The sequence below is a fragment of the Lepisosteus oculatus genome, chromosome 2 (assembly GCF_040954835.1).
Source record: "Lepisosteus oculatus isolate fLepOcu1 chromosome 2, fLepOcu1.hap2, whole genome shotgun sequence".
In the NCBI taxonomy this organism is placed as follows: domain Eukaryota; kingdom Metazoa; phylum Chordata; class Actinopteri; order Semionotiformes; family Lepisosteidae; genus Lepisosteus; species Lepisosteus oculatus.
This window is the reverse complement of record NC_090697.1, coordinates 15,314,304-15,334,799: the sequence shown is the minus strand read 5'-3', so window position 1 is coordinate 15,334,799 and position 20,496 is coordinate 15,314,304. Positions and strand designations below refer to the sequence as shown.

Below are 20,496 nucleotides of genomic sequence, written 5' to 3'. Positions count from 1 at the left end.
GTGGAATGACCTTCCTCAGACTTTATGGGAGACAACTTCTGTAACTCTCTTCAAATCTAAACTTACCTTTTTACCAAGGTCTACAGTATCTCTGATTGCCTACAGTCAACTTTTGAAAAGCTGTATTATTTTGTTTTGTTTTTTATTTACCTTTATTGAACTTTTTATCTTGACTTGTTATCTCCAACTTTTTAAGAACTTTATTCAAGGTGTACAGCGTCCTTGGGTTTGTAAAGGTGCTTTGTAAATAAAAGTTATTAACATTATAACTGCAATGCAGTATATGGAAGGCGAGCCTGTGAATGGTTGCAGTAATGGAGGAACCACCACTAGAGGTCGCCTTGAAGATGGCCTAGAACAGTTGTTCTCAAACCATCCCTGATCAAACCAAAGCATCCAAGTACCACCTACAAGTCATCTTCTCATAGGAACCCCAGAAAATCTCAATGACCAACATGAGAGCCCGTGTGCGCACACACTCACATACACATATAATAAATATTATAATAAACTTTATTTGATATAGCGCCTTTAAAGGTGGCTTCTCAAAGCATTTTACAGAATGACAACAGGAACAACAACAATGAAAAATAAACAATAAAAAAGCACCATTTCAGTGAGAGAGGTGAGCCTGTTTAGTTGAGCGAAGGAGGTGTGAATTAATTAGTCAAGTCTTGATACAATTCACAACAGAGTCTAACAGATTTTAAATTGTAAGGCATTTTCTTGACGGCCTGGACGCTGCAGTTCATATCTGGAGCAACCTCTCTAATTCGTGCAACTACACCACTGTTTCGGCTTGTCATCGCTCTAGCACCGTCTGTACAAACTCCGATGCGTTTTATCCAGTTAATGCCATTCTCTTCGATAAATTCACTCAGAAGCTGAAATATGTGCGTACCACAGTTTGAGAACCACTGGCCTAGAAGACATGGATTGTTCAAGTCTGTAACAACTCGCTTAATGGTTAATTGTGTTAATTGCACTGGCAATGTGCATATTTGGATTATTGTATGTAAAAATGTGCCATATGGGAGTGGGAATTCAGTTAATAGAGTCATCTTCAGAATTTGAGTTCAGTTTAAAGTTTAGGTTTTAATCAGGGATAGTAGAATAGTTGGGGGGCCTCATTATCGTAAGGATGTGTTACTTTTACATGTGTAGGCCTTGTCTGTGTGAAATCATGTTTATCCTTCCATTTAGGCCTTCCGAAATACTTAGTTTTGGATTTGGATAACTGTATAATCTGTGAGACACATTACAAACATGGACAAACCAGTATTTTTAAAACATACAATTTTTTATTTGAATAAAAGAAACATTGAAAACACATTTTCTATGCAGGTATTTATGACCATTTGGTATAGAATTTGGCATACAGGTTATCCTTTTGAACATTTGTCTCTTACCGGCTACAGCAAACTCACAGAATATTTTGTACATTTATGAAGAAAAACTTTGATATTTACAAAGAATGCACTGATGTATGCATATGCTTTAGGGTCATGTCATAAAGCTCTGCTTCTGAAACACAGTGGCCATCATGACAGATTTCAGATGGCATGCAGATGGTCAGATTATTTTAATCCGGCTTTAGCTTTTTGATTCCTGTTATTGGCCTGGGGTTCATGCAGCTCCTGAAGGAATCATAGCTAAGCCATTAACAGGCTTTTCGGTAGATGTGTACCACTCAGTTTTTAAGTAATGATTAAAGTTCTCCCTTGAGAAATTCATACCTACTGTACATAGGGCTGTGATCACATACTGTACCTATTAACTTTAAAGACCAGGCCCAGAAAGGTGTTCTTCCAACATTATCTGGTATGAAAATGTAGAGTGTGGACACATAACAGATCAGAAAATTACCCACAATATCTCATATTTGTTATTGACCCTCAAAAGCACTTACAAAGTACTTTTTGCTATATGAACATTATGTTGAATACAGGAAACAAAGAGACTATATTCTTATGTTGCTGGAATAAATTCAAGCGTGTTACCATGTCTTTCAAACTTAATATGAAAATTTACAATAACAAGAAATATACAAATAGCTGACAAATGTACTACACAGTGTAAACATTGTCAAAAGCATGAAATCTTTGTTTACAAAAGTACAAATCAACTGTATATTTACATATATAAGAATTTACAAGAGTTTGAGGATGGAAGTAAACAACATCTGCCATTACTTTACACAATACTTTTTACATATTTCCTTTGTGGGCCTTCATAATAGTTTTACCATTTTGCTGAATGTGGACAATTCTTAATTTCACACAAAGGTCAAATTTCAAGGGTAATAAAATACCATAACTTTATGCACTGTTTAATATAAACTTTGAAATCAAATTTGTGTGAACATTACTTTTGCCTTGCTGACAGACTTTTTTGTGTGTGTATTTCTTCAAAGGTTTTCTGTTTTTTTCATTTGTATCTTGTCTTTCTCACTTAATCATCTAGAGACTGTGCTACCAGACTGCTACTGTGCTGCTGTAGCAAAAATGTGCAGTGTGGATCAGATTTAAGAAGTATCACAAGGCAGCATATTTGGATATTCATTTGCCCTTTTTGTTGAAAGAATAACAAGCAGGTATTCAGGCTTATTGAGATTATACAGTATGTATATTGGAGGTCTAGCTATGCTCACAACTAACAATAAAATGCTAATTTCACATTGTAAAAGAGGAAGCATTTTCAGCATTGGAAACTTCGCTAGATTTCCTGGAAATAAAGACCTCTGATGTGAACCGAGAGGTGCGTCGGACAGAAATGTATCTTTTGCCCAAACACCACAAGTCCTGCATGATCTTCCTGAAGTGGTTCCTGAACTTCACCCCAATAAAGGCATACAGCAGAGGGTTGAGACAACAGTGGAAATAAGCCAGGCACTGCAACACAGTTGTAATCTTCGACCTCTCTATTTCGGTGTCGCACTGCTGGTCTGTTTTAAATTTCACCACCGTGTGGATGAGGAGCATGATGTTGTAAGGCAGATGGCAGACAATAAAGACCACCACTACGGCCATGACAACTCGCACAGCCTTGTGTCTCTGGAAGTTCTTTGCCTGCAGCAGGGTGACAATGATGCTCGAGTAACAGAAAACCATGATAAGTAATGGAAAGAAGAAGCCAATTGAGATCTGCATGCTTGGCATCAGTGTCTTCATCAGCACTGCCGTATCATTGCTGTCAAACCTGTTTTCACAGACCGGTATGTCATCACCATCGCCCACATGAATGTCATATTTGTCATAATATATGAAAGTAGGTGTCGATACAGTAATTGCAACCATCCAGACAGCTGCGCAGATGATGTGACTGTAGACCAGTGTTGTCGATCGAAGCCTGAAAGACCTTCTGGCTTGCACAATGGCAATGTAGCGGTCAGTGCTGATACAGGCAAGCAGTAACATCCCACTGTACAAGTTAATGCTGTAGATGCCCCTCAGCAGCTTGCATGCCCACTTGCCCATATGCCACTGATACTGTTCATTGTATATTATTAGAGGAAGTGCAATGACAAATAAAATGTCTGCTATTGCCACATTGAGCAGATAAACATCAGTCATGGACTTTGGTTTCTTGTAAAAGGCATAAGTAACAATAACCAATGTGTTGCCCAACAGGCCTAATACACATATTATCGAATTCACATAAACTATGATATCTGAGTGCAAGTCACGAGCTTCTTTGTGGTCACAAGGAAAAACGATATCACTGTAGTCAAAAGATGTTGTGGTATATGGCTCAGATGTCATTTTTTCAACGGTGACCCCCTGTGAGAAAACAGAAATCATATAACTTTAGTCATGAACCCTTGCAAAGTTTTTTGTTTCTTTTACTTGACACATGTAACATATAAAGTATAAAAGAAAAATAATGGAAAATTATTTAACCTTGAGAAGAAAATTCCACAAAAAATCAATTTTCATCTAGCAGTATCAATGGCATGTCACTTCAATGTTTAATCCTCTGTTTCTGGTATTGGAGATTTTTTATTTTTTTACATTATACATTTTATGTAATTAATGATCTTTAAAATAGCATTCTATATATGAAAAAAAATACAATTCTTGAAATATATCTGTATTGGATGATTAAAAAAAGGTTTAAAGTATTATACAGTAAGATTCATACAATTTTCATTAAGACACTAGGAGGTCTTTAACAATGTTTCACTTCAATTTATTTTTATATAGTGCCTTTCACAACAAGGTTGCCCCAAGGCACTTAACGAAGCTGTGTGACAGTACATAACATTACAATACAGAAAGAAAAAAAGCCAGAAGACAACGGAGGAGAGGAACCAAAAACTCCTCTGTAAGGAGAAAAAAACCTCTAGGGGTCCAAGGTCAACTGGCTGCCCAACCCAACTGGGCATGCTAACATTATACAATTTTAAAAAAGTACTAAATGTGGAGTATTAAGTCTTCTGTCATGTCCTTCTGTGTGCCAGTAATCCATGCACTTCTCTATGACTCAATGATGAATGCTAGTCGCACATCATGTCATGTTAATCTGCAATTGTGTAATTTCCCTATAATTTCCAATGATGGCTGTGAACTCTGGGTTCAAAACAACATATATAGTAGGTCCATTAATGTTTTTAGTACCTGGTCTACAGGAGTTGCACAAATTTAGCATTACAATTGAATTATATTATAGGTTTACGGTAGGAACAGTCATTCATCATCAAATTCCAATAAAACTATGACATTGCTTTCATGCAACATGTCCCACATTATTAATCCTGACTGACCAGGAATGCATGAGTGTCATGGTAGCTAGATCACATGACCGCAACCTTATAGACTTCCATTTAAGGTCATCCACAAGATATTAAGTGTATCAACACCAAATCATTTCTTTGCCCATGCTCAAGATGCATTTCGAGTTACCAAATATCAAAGTTTTCCCTCAGATGCTCACACTCCAATGGACCATCTGTGTGCACGGTGGATGGATGTGGAGGTTTGCCTGTTATGCTTTCTAGCATGAAGGAGCAGCAATGTCCTGTTGCTGTGTCCGTAACATTGTTTTTTTACGTGACAGGGTTGTCAGCCTTGTGCCCAACCTCCAACATGGCGCCCGACGTGGGACACAAACCCACTCCCCTGAGATTATGTGTCTCATGCTCGACCAACAGAGCCATTTGGAGCCTTTTGTGTGCATGGTGCATTTCAAGCAAACTGGATATACACTTAGAGATAATATTCTTAGAAGTGTTTGCTGGATTCTTATGACCAAGTTCTACATATTGTAGGATTCACCAAGACTACAGGGTTTGCAACATTCTAAAGAAATCAACTTACAGTGAGGATTTAGAATAGCATAAGGGGTCACACTTGATCCTAGGTACTTAACTGCGCTAAATCACATTGGGAGATTGGGGTGGACTACCTGCACTAAATCTTTTCCCAAGGTACTCTAGTATTACAAGAAAAACTGGATTCTACAAACAGTCCCAAAGAACAAGTAAAATTCTCAAGTGGATTCAACACCATAGCACATCTGTTAGAAATTCAAGCGCCTCCAAAACAATATCAGATGTCACTTCATTATATGCATACTCTACCTAGACACTCTAGACTGTATATAATGTGTTTACTCCCACTTAACAAACAAAACCATTGAAGACAGATGAACCATGACCAAATCACCACTATTTAGTGGGCTAGCTCCACCAGACTCTGTAACAGCTTTTTCCTACAGGCTGTCAGGCTCCTCAACACCCTGGAATCTACTTGCACCCACTTCAATTCCAGAAACAGGGATTACATTCCCCAGTGTTTAGTGTATATTGTATGATGTATTCTTTGTACTATTCTGTGATAGTCAAATTGCACTATGTGTACTGTATATCCTGTGTACACTGTCTTAGTAAATTGCACTATGCGTGTCCCGTCTACACGCGTCTGTGTCAGTGTCCTGTCTGTAATTGCACCGTGGACCAGGAAGAACGATATTTTGTTCCACTGCATACTTGTATATGTCTGGAATAACAAATAAACATGAACTTGAACTTGTGAACTTGAAGAAGGAAACATCCTCATAAATGAAGGGAGATAATCGAAACCGAGAAGAGTGACCAGCAGGAGGATATAATGTTACCACATCACAAGAGGATGACAACAAAGTTAAGCAAAGAGAAAGTGACTTAACAAAGATGCTCTTCCAAAACAAATTCAAGTCCTGTAAATGACATCGAGCCATGTCAACAATTGTGTGTCCATATTCGGGTCAGTTAATGTATTGCCCTGCTAAAGAGATTTCTAAAAGAAAAAGACAAATGTGTAGGATTGTTTTTGGAAAGATTGCATTGCATTTAAGTCTTGCATTGTATGAAGACTTGCATGTGGCCTTAGATTTGTGAGCCCTTTTTCTTGTCACTGTTAGGGAGAGAGCTCAAAATTGGGCCACATGTTTGTTCTCTCTAAATGAACTTCTGAAGATAGTGGTAAAAGTTTGAGTTTGGGATGTGGACATATTCTTAATGTAAAGAGTGAGAAAGACCTGCTCCTACCTGATTTCAATGTGTAAATTGGTATTGCAAAGGTGGTTCTGGGTCTTGAGAGGTCACCGTGACAACGCTGATGATTGAACAAAATCTGGTAAAAAGAAAAATAAATATTTATAGGATTATGTCATGTTTTTAATAGAATATCCAAACCTTAGAGGTGAAGAAAGATATAAGATGTGAAAAAAGGGTTAACTAATTCCTTTCTGCACAAAGACTACTTTTGGTACAAAATATTCCATGCTTAAGCTCTTTTGAGTTATGGCAGGGACAGGAGTTAACTGATAAGAGATTTCAAGTGCGAGCTAGAGACTCCCGAACCATGGGCAGAAGAGACCAGCCATGCAGAGTGTTCAAGGTCTGGAGAATGTCCGAACACAGATGACCTCCCCCCATCACCATAGTAACAATTTGCGTCGGAAACGGCTGAAGTTTGCTATATATACTGGAACTTTGTATCTATATCTCTGAACAATTCTTTGATCTTATTGTTCCTTGCATGCAATAAACTCAGTTGTTTAAACTTCATCTTGGGGTCTGTTACAACACAGGAAATTCCAATTGGATCCAGCAATTGTGCAGGTGTGTTTCTAATGTCCAATCTAAGGTCCAAACTGGTACTGTACGTACTGATATAAACTGGTTTAAATTCTCACCAGTTAACTCCTACTGATAATATAAGAATTACCAGTATAGTAAACTGCATTTAAAAACAATACTTCAATAAACTAGTCTTAACTGGATTTTCATTTGTTCTGAACTGGAACGTACCCATAAACTCTAGTCAAAGCTTTACTATTGGAATTTCCACTAGATATTATATTTCTTCCATTTAGAACTTCAAATTTTAATTTATTCTGACTCATCACCCCGTGCTGGGGAAAAAAAAACATTGCATTTTCTTCTGTTTTTCCAGAGTTTTGCAACAATTTTGCGCAAATATCTTTAGTGCAAAACATTGTTCACATTGATTTGCCTGAAATGCTACTAGCACAACCATTAAGCAATTATTAACCCATTTTCCAAAAAAGCCTAGATGTCAATGGCTTTTTTCTTACTTTTTATTAAAATGAGAAAAAGAGTAGTTTAACTGTAGGGTTCATGCAATGGTGGTTAAACACTGTGCTGTACTGGATGGAGACGGACGTTATTTTTGACAATTTGTTACTGAACAGCCACGTTTCCAATTCCGTGTTCTTGCTCCCTCTCTTCCTGATCTTCCTTTTTTTTACTCAGTCACGCTCTCCTCGCAACCAATCAGAAACCCCAGAAAGTCAAGTTAACGTGAACCTACAGTATCCGCCAATTGAATCAGAGAACTCCACACAACTCAAAATAGTTCAAACTAGTCAATTGAATAAAACAACAATAACAGGACCTAAGCTTACAGTATTAATGTTTTCATGTTAATGTTTTCTTTCATTTTAATTGTGTGTAATAATTAACAATATGTTTGCAAAGTCATAATTACCGGTGTTAGATATACAGTACAAGTGGAATAGTGTATAGGGGTTTTCATAATTGACAAGTACATGCAATGGCACGAAAGAGAGTAGAATGACCCAGATACTGTACTGTAGCTGCTCAACCTGAGATAAATATGAACAAATAACCAGATATTTTGCAGAATTTAGACACTTCATCTGGACTGATTGGATGACATCATTTTGTTAACATAACCCAAAACTTTAGATCGGAATCTATTGAGGTCAGGTTGTGTATTGTGTGTATTTGTCACACTGAGTTAATTGAGAATTTGTTTTGCATACTCCTTTAAAAGTGATGCTTTACACATGAAGTTCCTAAGACTTTCTTTTATATAACCAACCTGTCATTTCTTGGAACTCTTTGTTTTGTATGGCTTTGCAGTGGCATTTCACAAACAATTGTCTTAACTGTTACTATTTTATTTATTTTTCTTTCCTTAACTTAACACACTGCTTGTTTCTTAAAATGAAACTTATTTTCTATATCATGCTCTTTCTTTGTTCCTCTTCCAGGCAAAATGTTTGGAGGCACGTAAGCAGACAACAGCAGACAGTTATGAGGTTCCTTTTAGGCCATTATTCAAACTTTACCTCTCACATACACACAAAATGCCCTCACATTCACTAGTTTTACCACGCACATACACATAAAACACTCCTTCACAATGTGAACGTGAGAGACAAAACTAGTGAATGTGAGTGCATTTTATGTGTATGTGAGAGGTAAAACTAATTAATGTAAGAGCGTTTTGTGTGTGCATGTGAGAGATAAAATGGAGAGTGTGAGATCATTTTAGAGAGAGGTGAGTTATGGCCCAATATAGGCGGTCCATCTAAATGGCACAATGTGATTGGCTGAGAAAATGTATCAACAGGCTTTCTCATTTTCTGCTGTGCTCCAAGCTCCATTCTTAGTGAACATTCTAGAAAGAATGACTGGCTCCAGAAGTATTAATAAACTGTTTTTTAAATATTATTAATAGCCTGAACTTTTGTCACACTACACTAAACCTGAGAATGAAACTTTGAGTTTGAGTCCTGGGCTGTGGTTGCTACCTGGATACCATCAGGACATACTGTACAGTATATTAATCCTACACAGCTGATGAAAAAGCTGATCACTTTAAGAGAGTTTTTGATACATTCTTAAAGTGGTATTCATTATAAACTGCAGACATACTGTAGGTGTTTTCTTATACTTTTGTTGTTATTACTTTTTATTTATTTGCCTGATGCTTTAAACCAAAATGACTTTGGTTTAAAGTTTAAAGCATTCGTAGAGCAGAGTATTTTATTGTAGCAATGTGAATGAAGTACTTTGCTGAAGGGTATAAGAGCAGCGTCCCACCAAGGATTTAGGTTCACAATCTTCCAGTTATGAGTCTAGATACCCAAACCAGATCTGTTGCCTGGGTGATTGCTTTTCTCACATTTCAAATCCAAAATTGGACTGACATTCTAGGTCAGCAGAGTGATGTATACATACAGTCTGCATATAGAAACAGTTTGCATACTATTGCATACAGGAAATAAATTGAGGATCCTCTAACTCAGGAGTTGTTAACCTTTTTTTGGCCAGGGACCCCCTTTTTAAGAAACATTTCACAATGTTAACCAGTAAATATACACAAACTTAAAAACAGAATATATAAGTATTAGTAATACTGCTATTACTATAAAATATTAAAAGCAAAATACACAGCAGACCCCCTATGTGAGAGTGAAGACTTTAGCTTTTACTATATTGTTTCTTGACTGTATTTACTCTCAAAGCAATATTATTATATTTTATTATTATTCCTGCTGTTATTTTGAAGATAAGGGACGCAACTACTGTATTTCACTATACAAAGTAAGTTACATTCACTTAAAAGCTATTGTGTTTCCATTTCTTTATGGCAAAGCAAATGAAACTTGCAAAGAAATAGGTTATGCAATGCTCTGATACATACTGAGACATATACTGTAGCGCTCAGCCCCTCGTGTCACAAGATGGGTTTGACTAAGACATGAAAATATGACCCACTTTCTTTTTAAAAAACAGAAAAACAAGCTTCAAAGTCAGAGAATTGTCATTTGCCTAACATGGTAAGTGACAGCCTGATGTTATCTCATTGGAGGGACCACAGGGTCCTTCCTGCAGTGTTGAAGTGTTTCAGTTCCAGACTGTGTTGTCCCAACAGGGCAGATGTCTTCTGAGAGACACCTTATGAAACTAAACATTCTGCAGCTTACAGAAACATGGCAGAAAGGCACTTGACATTCTTCTTAACAAGTTTCTCATTTATCCAGGTTTGCCTGGGCTCATCTCTGGGCTCATCACCAGAATGCCAAGGACATTTTGTTTTCCCCATTGCAATTTCTTTAACTTAAGCTGGGGAAAATACAATTTCTGAAACTGAAATTCATAAGTAATATGTCTGAGATCAATCACATTTTATTCAAATATTTAATCATTTCTGAATTGGTTTTCACGTTTTATCTTTTTAAAACCAGTGGCCTTTTGTTATGTTATTTTTGTAATTAATTTAACTTCACATATGCTATGGGTGTTGACCAGAGGTGCTACTGTATAACCACCACTATAAATGAATGTATTTTCTGAACAGTAACAGTATGATTGCTAATGTTTAGCTATTTGCTTCAAAACTCATTTTATCCTTGGATCATCTTACAAATTCGGTTTCAAAATGTAACACGGAAGAGAGGACATAAGAGTTCTGACCCCCCCCAAAAGCATGAAAATTTTCAAGGCACTGAATATCCCCCAAAGCTCATTAAAGCCCATTATAAAGAAGAGGAGAAAATATGGCATGTGCATGCTCTAGTCCAATATAGAAAAAATATATTTATTTCATCTGATGCAGTGCCTTGTGGAAGAGTCGTCACTGGACACGTCACCTGGTGTGTCTCTTGCCAGCATCATGAAAAGTCTATAATTAATAATAATTGCTTACACTTATATAGTGCTTTTCTGGACACTCCACTCAAAGCGCTTTACAGGTAATGGGGACTCCTCTCCACCACCACCAATGTGCAGCCCCACCTAGATGATGCGACGACAGCCATAGTGCACCAGTACACTCACCACACATCAGTTATCAGTGGGGATGAGAGCAGAGTAATGAAGCCAGTTCATAGATGGGGATTATTAGGAGGCCATGATTGGCAAGGGCCAATGGGAAATTTGGCCAGGACGCCGGGGTTACACCCCTACTCTTTTCGAGAAACGCCCTGGGATTTTTAATGACCACAGAGAGTCAGGACCTCGGTTTTACGTCTCATCCTAAGGACGGTGCCTGTTTACAGTATAGTGTCCCCGTCACTATACTGGGGTATTAGGACCCACATGGACCGCAGGGTGAGAGCCCCCTGCTGGCCCCACTAACACCTCTTCCAGCAGCAACCTTAGTTTTTCCCAGGAGGTCTCCCATCCAGGTACTGACCAGGCTCACACCTGCTGAGCTTCAGTATAGGCACCAAGAGTCACTATTGCACAGCAAACGGAGAACCTCATGACAACAAACACCCACCCAGCCAAGGTGGTGGACGGGCAGTAGTGTGTCACTAGTTGGTTAATTCATATCATATTCATCTAATAATATAGCCCAGGCCCGAACCCGTGACATCTGGGCTTCAGAGATGAACTTGTTCTCTGAGAGTGCAATGTACTGATTGTTACATACCAGCTTCTGTAATGTTTGTGTTAAACTTTTAAGGTTCTGTGTTTCAATTATTTACTGTGTTTCAATTACTGTATTTGTACTCAAGTGGATCAATTAGCTATGTACAGTATGTTATTATGAGACAACGTTGTCATGGCAGCATCCTGATATTAACAATTGAACCTGTAAACAGGAAGCAGTGGTTAACCTGTTCTGTCTACAGATAGTATAAGCAGTGCTAAGGTTCAAAGTGGGAAAGAGGCTGTGAGCCTCCAAGATTTGTATGGCTGCAGCAAATGCTGATAAGGACTTCACTTGCTCACAGACATGCTTAGACATTACAACAGTGGATTTAGAAACAGGAAGCTTTCCCAACAACTGACTGAAAATGCACTGAGAACTAGCTGTTGTAGACATGGGCACATGCATTTTCCCTCTGAGTTACTGATGCGCTTAATAGAATTATAAAGCTATAAATATATACTACAGCAATGAACAGTGATATCTCTGTAATAACAGAGACTTATTTGTACAGTGCCTTTATCACATTGTATCATGGAACTGACATATAGCAGCTTTCAATGGCTTTAGACTAAGTCTTGATCTTGACATGAGACTGTAATTAGTACAGATGGAATACTAAAGTAAGATAATCTAAATGAGTCTAAGGTAAACTACACGTACATTATTTGCTGCAAACAAGAAAATGGCAACAGGTTATGTTGAAATTTTTACAAGGTTTAAAACGAAGTACATTGTCAGAGGTATATTATGAAGTAGTTCAGGTGGGTAGCTGCGTCAGCATGCGTAGGCTGCAAAGAAACAAGTAATAGGTTTATTCCATGCTGAAAAGAGAAGAAAGAAAACACATTTTCTTCATGGCTCAACGGCCGAAACGTATTTTCTTTCTTCTCGTTTCAGCGTGGAATAAACCTATTGCATGTATATTATGATACACTTCATTAATGATATACCACACTTCATAAAATATTAGGATTGTTTGTGTTACCTGAGAAAAATATGGTGTTCTCATCCTGAAGGGACAAACAGTAACGTATTTTAATACGTCAAAAAGAAAACAAATTATTAAAATACATTTTTGGAATGTATGTTGTTCTCCATCTCAATGTTCTCATTTTCTCAAAAGCATTTGTGGGAAAGAATTCAGTGTTCATCACTCTTGCAGTTTTTGTACTTGCTGCAGTACACAAATAAATACGGAGAGTGATCGGGAAATGTATTCTGATAATCGTAATGATTTTAATTATGGTAATGGGTCTCTTAGCCCACCTTGCTAAAATTATGTATATGTGAATTCCCCTTTGAGTACAAATGAAAACAGTGAGTAACAATGTAAATGTAAAATATGTATATACTGTTATTAAAGGTAGTTCTGTTCACATAGTGGGCATAGTATTTCTTTTACAACGAATGGTGAATGAGTATGAAATCTTTTGAAAATTTTGGATTTGTAAAATTAAAATGTTTCATATACTGTAGTCAACAAAAGAAGTATTTTGAGTCACTAGAAAATCCCATTGAAGTCGTTTGGTAATATTTCATTAAACACAACATTTGCGTTAGTATTTCCAAGCTCATTTTTTAACATAAAAAATCTCATTCAGAAAAATGGGATACATTTTAAAGAAATTAATTACATATTTCTGTTCCTGTTTTAAAAGTATCACTTCTTTACCCATGACTAAGCATGAACAATTACACCTAAAACGCACTCACAGAGCCACATGGTAAAATGGTGGTTAGATGCACAAAGACTTCCTAAATTAAGTGTCAATAGCAGCACTTGTTCTGTCGAAAGCTGGAAAATCAAATGTCTGGGCCTAGTGACACATTAGAAACCACTGATAAAGGCTAAAGAGATTCCCCTGAGTGAAACCAGGCACAAACAACATTCTGAAAAAATATTGCCTTCTAGAATAAGGATTCACAGCCCTCCATTTTATTCTTTATACAGTACAGTACCTTTAATTTAATTGTCCATGGCAATGTCCCAAATTGCTATCTAAAATGTCCTCTGTGTTCCTCTATCCTCTGTCTGTTGTGTAAGGAGTGAGCTGCAAAGCAGATGCACTCCCTTTGATACTTTGGATTACAGCATTTGACTGTAACCTGCATTTTCCAATGTTAAATGCAAATGAGATGCTAATTTGACATATTCTGTTTTCAATGATTTAGATCAGCTACCAGGGTGAAAAGGCACCTTCACCGTTAAGTATAGACCAGCGAGAATGTGTGGTATTAAATGTTTTTTGATCAGATGTTTTGTTCTTATGTGTCTTCAAACTAAAAATCTGATATTAAGCAATTTCATTGTCCTTTTCCACATATGGCGGGTGAAATGTATGTTTTTGGGAAGGGGACATATGCTGAAACAGGACCTGTATATGTATACAGTATGAGCAAAACAGAAAGAGCCTGTGGTATTATGAGTCAAAGATTGGCTCATTTGATCTCTTTGTGTGATTTGGTGCTATCGGAACAGATTTGCTGTGTTTTTTTTTTTCAAAATGTGGGAAGTCATTTGAAGCTTAACCAGATCTTTGCCCTCCACTGTATATCTCTACATGAAAAAGAACTCAACAAGCAACTTTGACAAAACTCAAATCATGTTCCATTGCATTAATGCATTTAATGTAGTATTATAAATGGACACTTCACTTAGCTGTAAAGTTAGCAGATTAGAACACTATGCTACTTTTATGGATATCTTTAGGGGAAAAATACTTATTTTTATTTCTTTTAAAAAATTAGCTTTTTCTGTTGCAATCATAAAATGCTTCAGTTGATCTTTATGACCATTCATAATCCAGCCACAGGGACTTGAAAAAGTACTGTACTCCCTCCCCTTCAGTGAATGTTCTATTTTCTTGAATAACAATTTATATAAACAAATTTTGAAAAGTGAATATTTTAATCAAAATTTAGATGCTCCAACTGAACATCTTTATGGGGCAAAAATGTTATAGTTTAATCCCTGAGCCTAAATTATTTTTAGTTAAATGGATTTTAGTTTCTAAATTAGAAAACAAACCAACATCGCTCTGTTACTCGCTTAATTAAACACACTTCCAGATCAACCTAGTTTAGATAAGATCATGAGTTCTACATTCTTTTAAAGAAGTGTGTGACACCTAAACCCTCGGATTATGTTGTGAGACAAAATATGCACTAGAGAGACAGTCAAAAGTTCTTCAGTGAAACTTTCAAGGTCCTAGTATGCAAAACTTTTCAGGTATCTAATGACTCTAACAAAGGATCAGTTAAGAATTACAGCTTTACTTGAGATCTCAATCACATCTCAGCTTAATCTTTATGAGTGTGAAACAACTGTAATCTGTTGGCTACCTTTGGATATTTTTAAAAAAGGAAACTAAAACCCCATAAAAGTATTATTCTTTCTAAGGAACTTTTATATGAGCTAAACATGTAGAATATTGATTGTCCTGTCTTCACAAATGCCTTAAAGATTATTTTCTTAAAACTGTAAAAAGTAAAAAAAATTCAAGACCATGTGAACTACAGCACGTTTATTAAAAAGACCAAAGCAGCCTTATGTGAAGGAAATCAATCAACAAGAATGAAATGATGACCAGAAATTAACTTGACAAGACAAACCAAAAGCTTTGTTGTAGTATGGTTGAAGTTTGAAGAAGTATGTTTGCATCAGTGCTCTTAATGTGCCAATGCTGAGTTGCTCTTATACTGCATTTCCTTTGCTGATGACATTAAAAGAGGCTTTAAAGTAATTTTAGTAAAGCTATATTTTATGATGAAAACTTATTCTGTATTATTTAATATCTTGACTCTCTTACAAAAAACAATCATTTTGGAATCCTATTCGGCAATTTACATAACAAACACATTAATAAAATATGGAAAAACTATGACAAAGCAATTGTTCTTAAGAGGATTGTTGCTTTTGAATTATAAGCCATTGTAATAGTTTTCTCAAAACACCCATAATCCCTATTATAGCAAAAAAAAAGCAAATCCTGTAGATTTTTTATTGATACTTTGCCCAGATTGTCTCATCTGAAGTTCATCCATGTGATAAATCAGTTTTTGTCCTCTGACAGCTACAATGCAATGTAGCTTATACAACATCTGCAAGGACTAGACAACGTTCCATGTGTGGTTCAGTTGTTGTAAACAGTGCAAAATAACTAAATCCTTTTAAAAAAATGGAGATCTGTACTGTATGTACTAGCTGTGACGTGCTCTTCTGTTTTTTCATGATCAGCTTGTATTTGGAAAACCTGTATAACATAGTGGTTTGGCTTTAAATAGTTCATCTGAAAATTCATATGAAAACCTATACATATGTTTATCAACACTATTGGCTGGATTTTTGGTTTTCCTAAAAGCTGTTCAATGCAGTGTCCATTATGCTAATTCATTTTAGTCATTAGAAGCAATCCAGATTGCTTGAATTAGTTCCCATTCCTCTCGCAGAGTCTGGATAGGCTTGTGCCTGTTCACTGGTATCTGAGCCCTAGATTCCACGCGTTGTGCTGGATCATTTTATAAATGTTCTGTGGGAGATGAGCCTGGAGAGTAGGGTATCCACCTCATAACTGTCAGTATTTTGTATCACACAGATGAGAACAAATGAGTATGAAGACGGTGCTGTCCTTCTATGTCACCAGGAAGGAAATCAAATGAGGTCTGATTATTTCATCCTTGTATTGCCATGCAATCAAGTTGTCAATCACTACCGTAGAGTTCTACTGTAGTGTTTGAAAATAATAATAATAATAATAATAATAATTAATAATTGCTTACACTTATATAGCGCTTTTCTGGACACTCCGCTCAAAGCGCTTTACAGGTAATGGGGACTCCCCTCCACCAAAGACACTCTTACTTGGATCTCCTGTAAATTAGTTTGCTGTATTATGGTTGTGCATGTTTACTCTATACTTGCTTGTGTACTCTACACAAAACTTAAAATTATTGCGCAAGAGACTCTGGTGCTAGCAAGTTCCCAAGAGGTGTTGCCGCAACATACCGACAGCAGGAAGGCATTTTTCACTTGATAAGTGGGTCATTGTGGGACTTTCATAGAAGCGCTTACTGTGCTTTTTTTCTTGATTCTTATCATGCTTAACATTGAAAAAAAAGACGAGCACCCGGAGCAAACCTACCTTAACATTGAAAAAAAAGAGCTCGCACACACCACACAACCAGGTGTCTAAAGGCACTACTAAACCTAGGACCCTGGACCTGTAAGGCAGCAGCACTAATCGCCCTGCCTCCATGCTGCCCTGATTTGACTCTAAAAAGAAATCTGAAATTCTTTCTACATAAAGCTGTTTATACTCCAATTAAGGAGCTCCTTTGACTTGTTTCACTTCTCCTCACTCTGCCTCTGTGTGCACCTGAGAACTGGAGCTTCTCTGCCAATTATATAATTCTGGTTACATTCATCTGGGGGCAACAGGGGCCTGGAGTATGCTATAAGAAACAAGACATCGGCCCAAACCGACCTGAAATACAGATACAACTTCCGGCCATGTCTGAAGAAAATATAGTGGAAATAATTACTATGCCTCAATTTAAACCAGTGTTTCAGTTCTGTTCTGTGGTGGAGCAGGTGTTCCCTCTATGCCAGCAAAGCTCACAGGTGATTTTGTAGGGAAATCCTCTGTTTTCTTTTTCACAAAGAGACCACTGTTAGCTCAGCTCATTCCAGCCTCTAAGTAGCATTTTGATTTTGGAGAAGAATTCCGTACTTTTTATCAATGTTGTATTGAGATGTTAAATTACAAAAGCAAAATGAAGGAAATGACCAGTCTGATGTCACATAAAGAGGTGGATCTGGGTTATCAGTAAAAATGCTAACTTCCTGAGAAACCATTAAAAAAAATTGTTCCCTCTAAATGGTCCTTATTCTCATTGAAGACAAACATGTACAATGTCACTGTCTGGTGACAATAAATATAAGAAACTTATTGTGTATTGTATTTTAAGAAGCAGTTACAACCTCTGCTTGTTTGCGATTATATCACCGACTTGCCTTAATGCACAATATCGGGTTACTAAAAGAGTTGAGTCTATAATATAGTAGGTAATACATAGGGTGAAAATCTAAAAAATGACTAACTTAAATGTGGTGATTATTGCCAATAAAATAATGATATTATTTTTTTAATTAGATTGTGTTTGCCAATAATAAATGTAGAAATACTAAATTTAAAATATTCATAATGTCTCCTTATATCCTATCAACTTTTAATTCTAAAAGTAGTATTGTTAACCGGTTTCTATATACATATCTGGATATCTGGTGATGATAGATAACCTCCGATAATGTATTAAATGTCTACCTAAAAAATGTACTTTAAAAGCATTTTTTTCCACACAGTAATTTGGCTGTACTTACTGCACATCACTTAAAGTATTTCATTAAATAATGGCATATTCACTTTGAAGGCGTGTTATTCATCACATGACAAAACAGGGAAATAAAGAGCAACTGGGATAGTTAAAGATTGGCCTGAAAATGAATATTCCCTCTATAAATTAAGTGAGAGCAATGACATAATGAGTAAGTATTGCTTTTTACGTGAACAGAAAAAAATGTTCAAGAAAGCACCTCTTCTGTACATCCATAATTGTGTTTAAAATATCAATTGGTATTAAGAAACAAGAGTAGTGTGTTAGGTGTTTTCCACAGTGTTTATTCACATAAGGTACTTACACAGTTTAAATATTGTTCAAAACAGAGGTCTAGTTTGTTACATATTTATTTTTAGCTTGCTAGAATTAGCTAATGGTGTAGCCTGTGTAAGATGTGAGCAGTCTGAAGGCTGCATATTGCATCCACTTTTTGTTTTTGTCTTTCTAATGGAGGTGCTATTAGTTAGCAGAGATTGTACAGTAGGCATCCTCATAGAAATTCCCAGATGTTGGCTAGTTTTTATTTTCCGATTTAACATACCCGCTCTTCCAAATTACATTTGACTTCTGTGATTTTATTTGACTTGTAGTTATATGTGCACGCAGTATGTAACCCAGTGATCCAAATTACTTCTCATTAAAAAAGACACAGTCACAAAATGAATGTCTCATACACATCTGCATTGAAAAGAACCAGAAAGAAAGCAGCTGGATACGGTTAATTTAAATCTCTACCTGTGATGCAGGTCAATCAGAATTGACTTTTGAAAAGTCCAGGAAACTAAGAATCAACAGGAAGTTGTTCCAAAGAATTCCCTACTAGTCTTGTATAGTGCATGGCAAGACTTCATTTGTGATTTAGTGTTTGATGTACTGTACGGTCTGTAATGGGATTAACATAATTCTCTTTTGAAGTTTCATTCTTTACTACTACATTTTCATCTCTGCTCACAGAAATTGGCTCCTCCCCAGAGGCTTTTTTGTACACTTCTCTTTAATTTGCTACATGTGCTACAGTGGCTAGATTTAGAAAAATGTGCAAAGATCCAGATTATATGCAGTTTTACATATACAACTGGAAGGTGTTACTAAAACTGGCAGTGTGGTGTCCTTTCAAAACCCCAAGTGAAAAGCAATAATAGTATTTCATATTCCACCCAACCATCACCAAAGAGTTTATAATGTTGACTAAAAACAACAACATATTGAGAGTCCTAGAGTGCCATATTTGTGTAGATGTAACTCAATTTTCTGACGTCGTTACTGTATAAATACTCACATAGCTCCCCATTGCACAAAAGTCATTGGCCCCACAAAACACTTATAACTGGAAAGTTTGTATTTATTCAAGTTGTGCAATTACAGTATTCTGCATTACAGCCCATTGAAGTGCAGACTGTAAGATATAATATAGAGATATTTTTTAAAGAGAGAGGGAATTGAAAAATAGATGGTAACATGGAAAGAAAAAAACTACGAAAAAAACAGAAAGTTGCACATTCAAAAGAAGCAACTGTCACAAAGAAAAAAAGTATGATATGAGACTGTTTGTAAGTTTTTAAAATGTCTCAAATGTTTATAAACCAAATAACCCTGTATTTAATTCAAACAAAGATGATTATTGGGGGGGTACAAATTATTATAATGTATTAGATATTGCGTGTTATTTTTTTTGGGAGTTGTGTACATATTCCATAAGAAATCAACTTATCTAGCTTTTCACCATTGTTTGGTATATTTGATATATATTTGTATTTAGTTTTGTTTACATTCAACAAATTGTTAGATAATATCTGTATAAAAATTCTTACTTACCTTATGCCTTGTTTCTTCTTTTTTATTGCTCAAGAAAATGGGCAAAGGCAGGTTGTTGAATTAAAGAAGTATGCTGTATATTATGTTGGAATTATATTGTATATTTTCTGTATTTCTGATGAAAATAAAGATGTGGGAACAGTCCGTACTTCATGTGCACTCAGCCACCAGGAAGTCTGACAAGCTGTGATCTGCAGAGCTTCAGTTCATTCTCTTCTCTAGAGAACCACAAATTACTTTCAGCTCCTCCTGTTAAAAAAATAAGGTAGCAAACTGATAATCAGGCAAATCCAAAATCAATTCAATATCCATTTTAGATTTTATTATTACTGATGGAATAATGACCTGTGGGAGGGGGGAATATTCTTACACCAAATTGTTTATGGGGCTGTTTCCTTTTTTTTCAGTCCTATATCTGGGGTCTAGATCTCTTTCAGTCTTAGAATCACAACCCCTATTACACACAGAAATGTGGTGAATTTACATTACTTGCTTTTTGGCTTAATACTATACTTTTCTGAAGGAAAGGTACAGAGTGTTAATTCACACTTATTTTAAGTGACATTAAGCACTGGGTGTCATTGTTAAC

At 36.3% G+C, this 20,496-nt stretch overlaps 1 protein-coding gene across 2 annotated transcripts; it reads right to left on the bottom strand.

Moving 5' to 3' along the window:
* Positions 1-1,279: 1,279 nt before the first annotated feature.
* Positions 1,280-20,165, bottom strand: LOC102692258 (C-C chemokine receptor type 6). 2 transcript variants are annotated; one of them, XM_015357667.2, is made up of 3 exons: positions 19,908-20,164; positions 6,527-6,611; positions 1,280-3,779 (listed from the first exon to the last, which is right to left on the bottom strand). In XM_015357667.2, exon 3 carries the CDS (start codon positions 3,759-3,761, stop codon positions 2,673-2,675), a length of 1,089 nt encoding a protein of 362 aa, XP_015213153.1. In that variant the 5' UTR covers positions 3,762-3,779; positions 6,527-6,611; positions 19,908-20,164; the 3' UTR covers positions 1,280-2,672. The 2 variants fall into 2 exon arrangements, with proteins under 2 accessions (XP_015213153.1, XP_015213164.1); XM_015357678.2 differs by lacking the exon at positions 6,527-6,611 and having other exon boundaries at positions 19,908-20,165.
* Between the last annotated feature and the right edge of the window lie 331 nt (positions 20,166-20,496).

Excerpts from the sequence above, each read along its gene's own strand:
- LOC102692258 (XM_015357678.2), bottom strand. The coding sequence starts at position 3,761 with ATGACATCTGAGCCATATACCACAACATCTTTTGACTACAGTGATATC.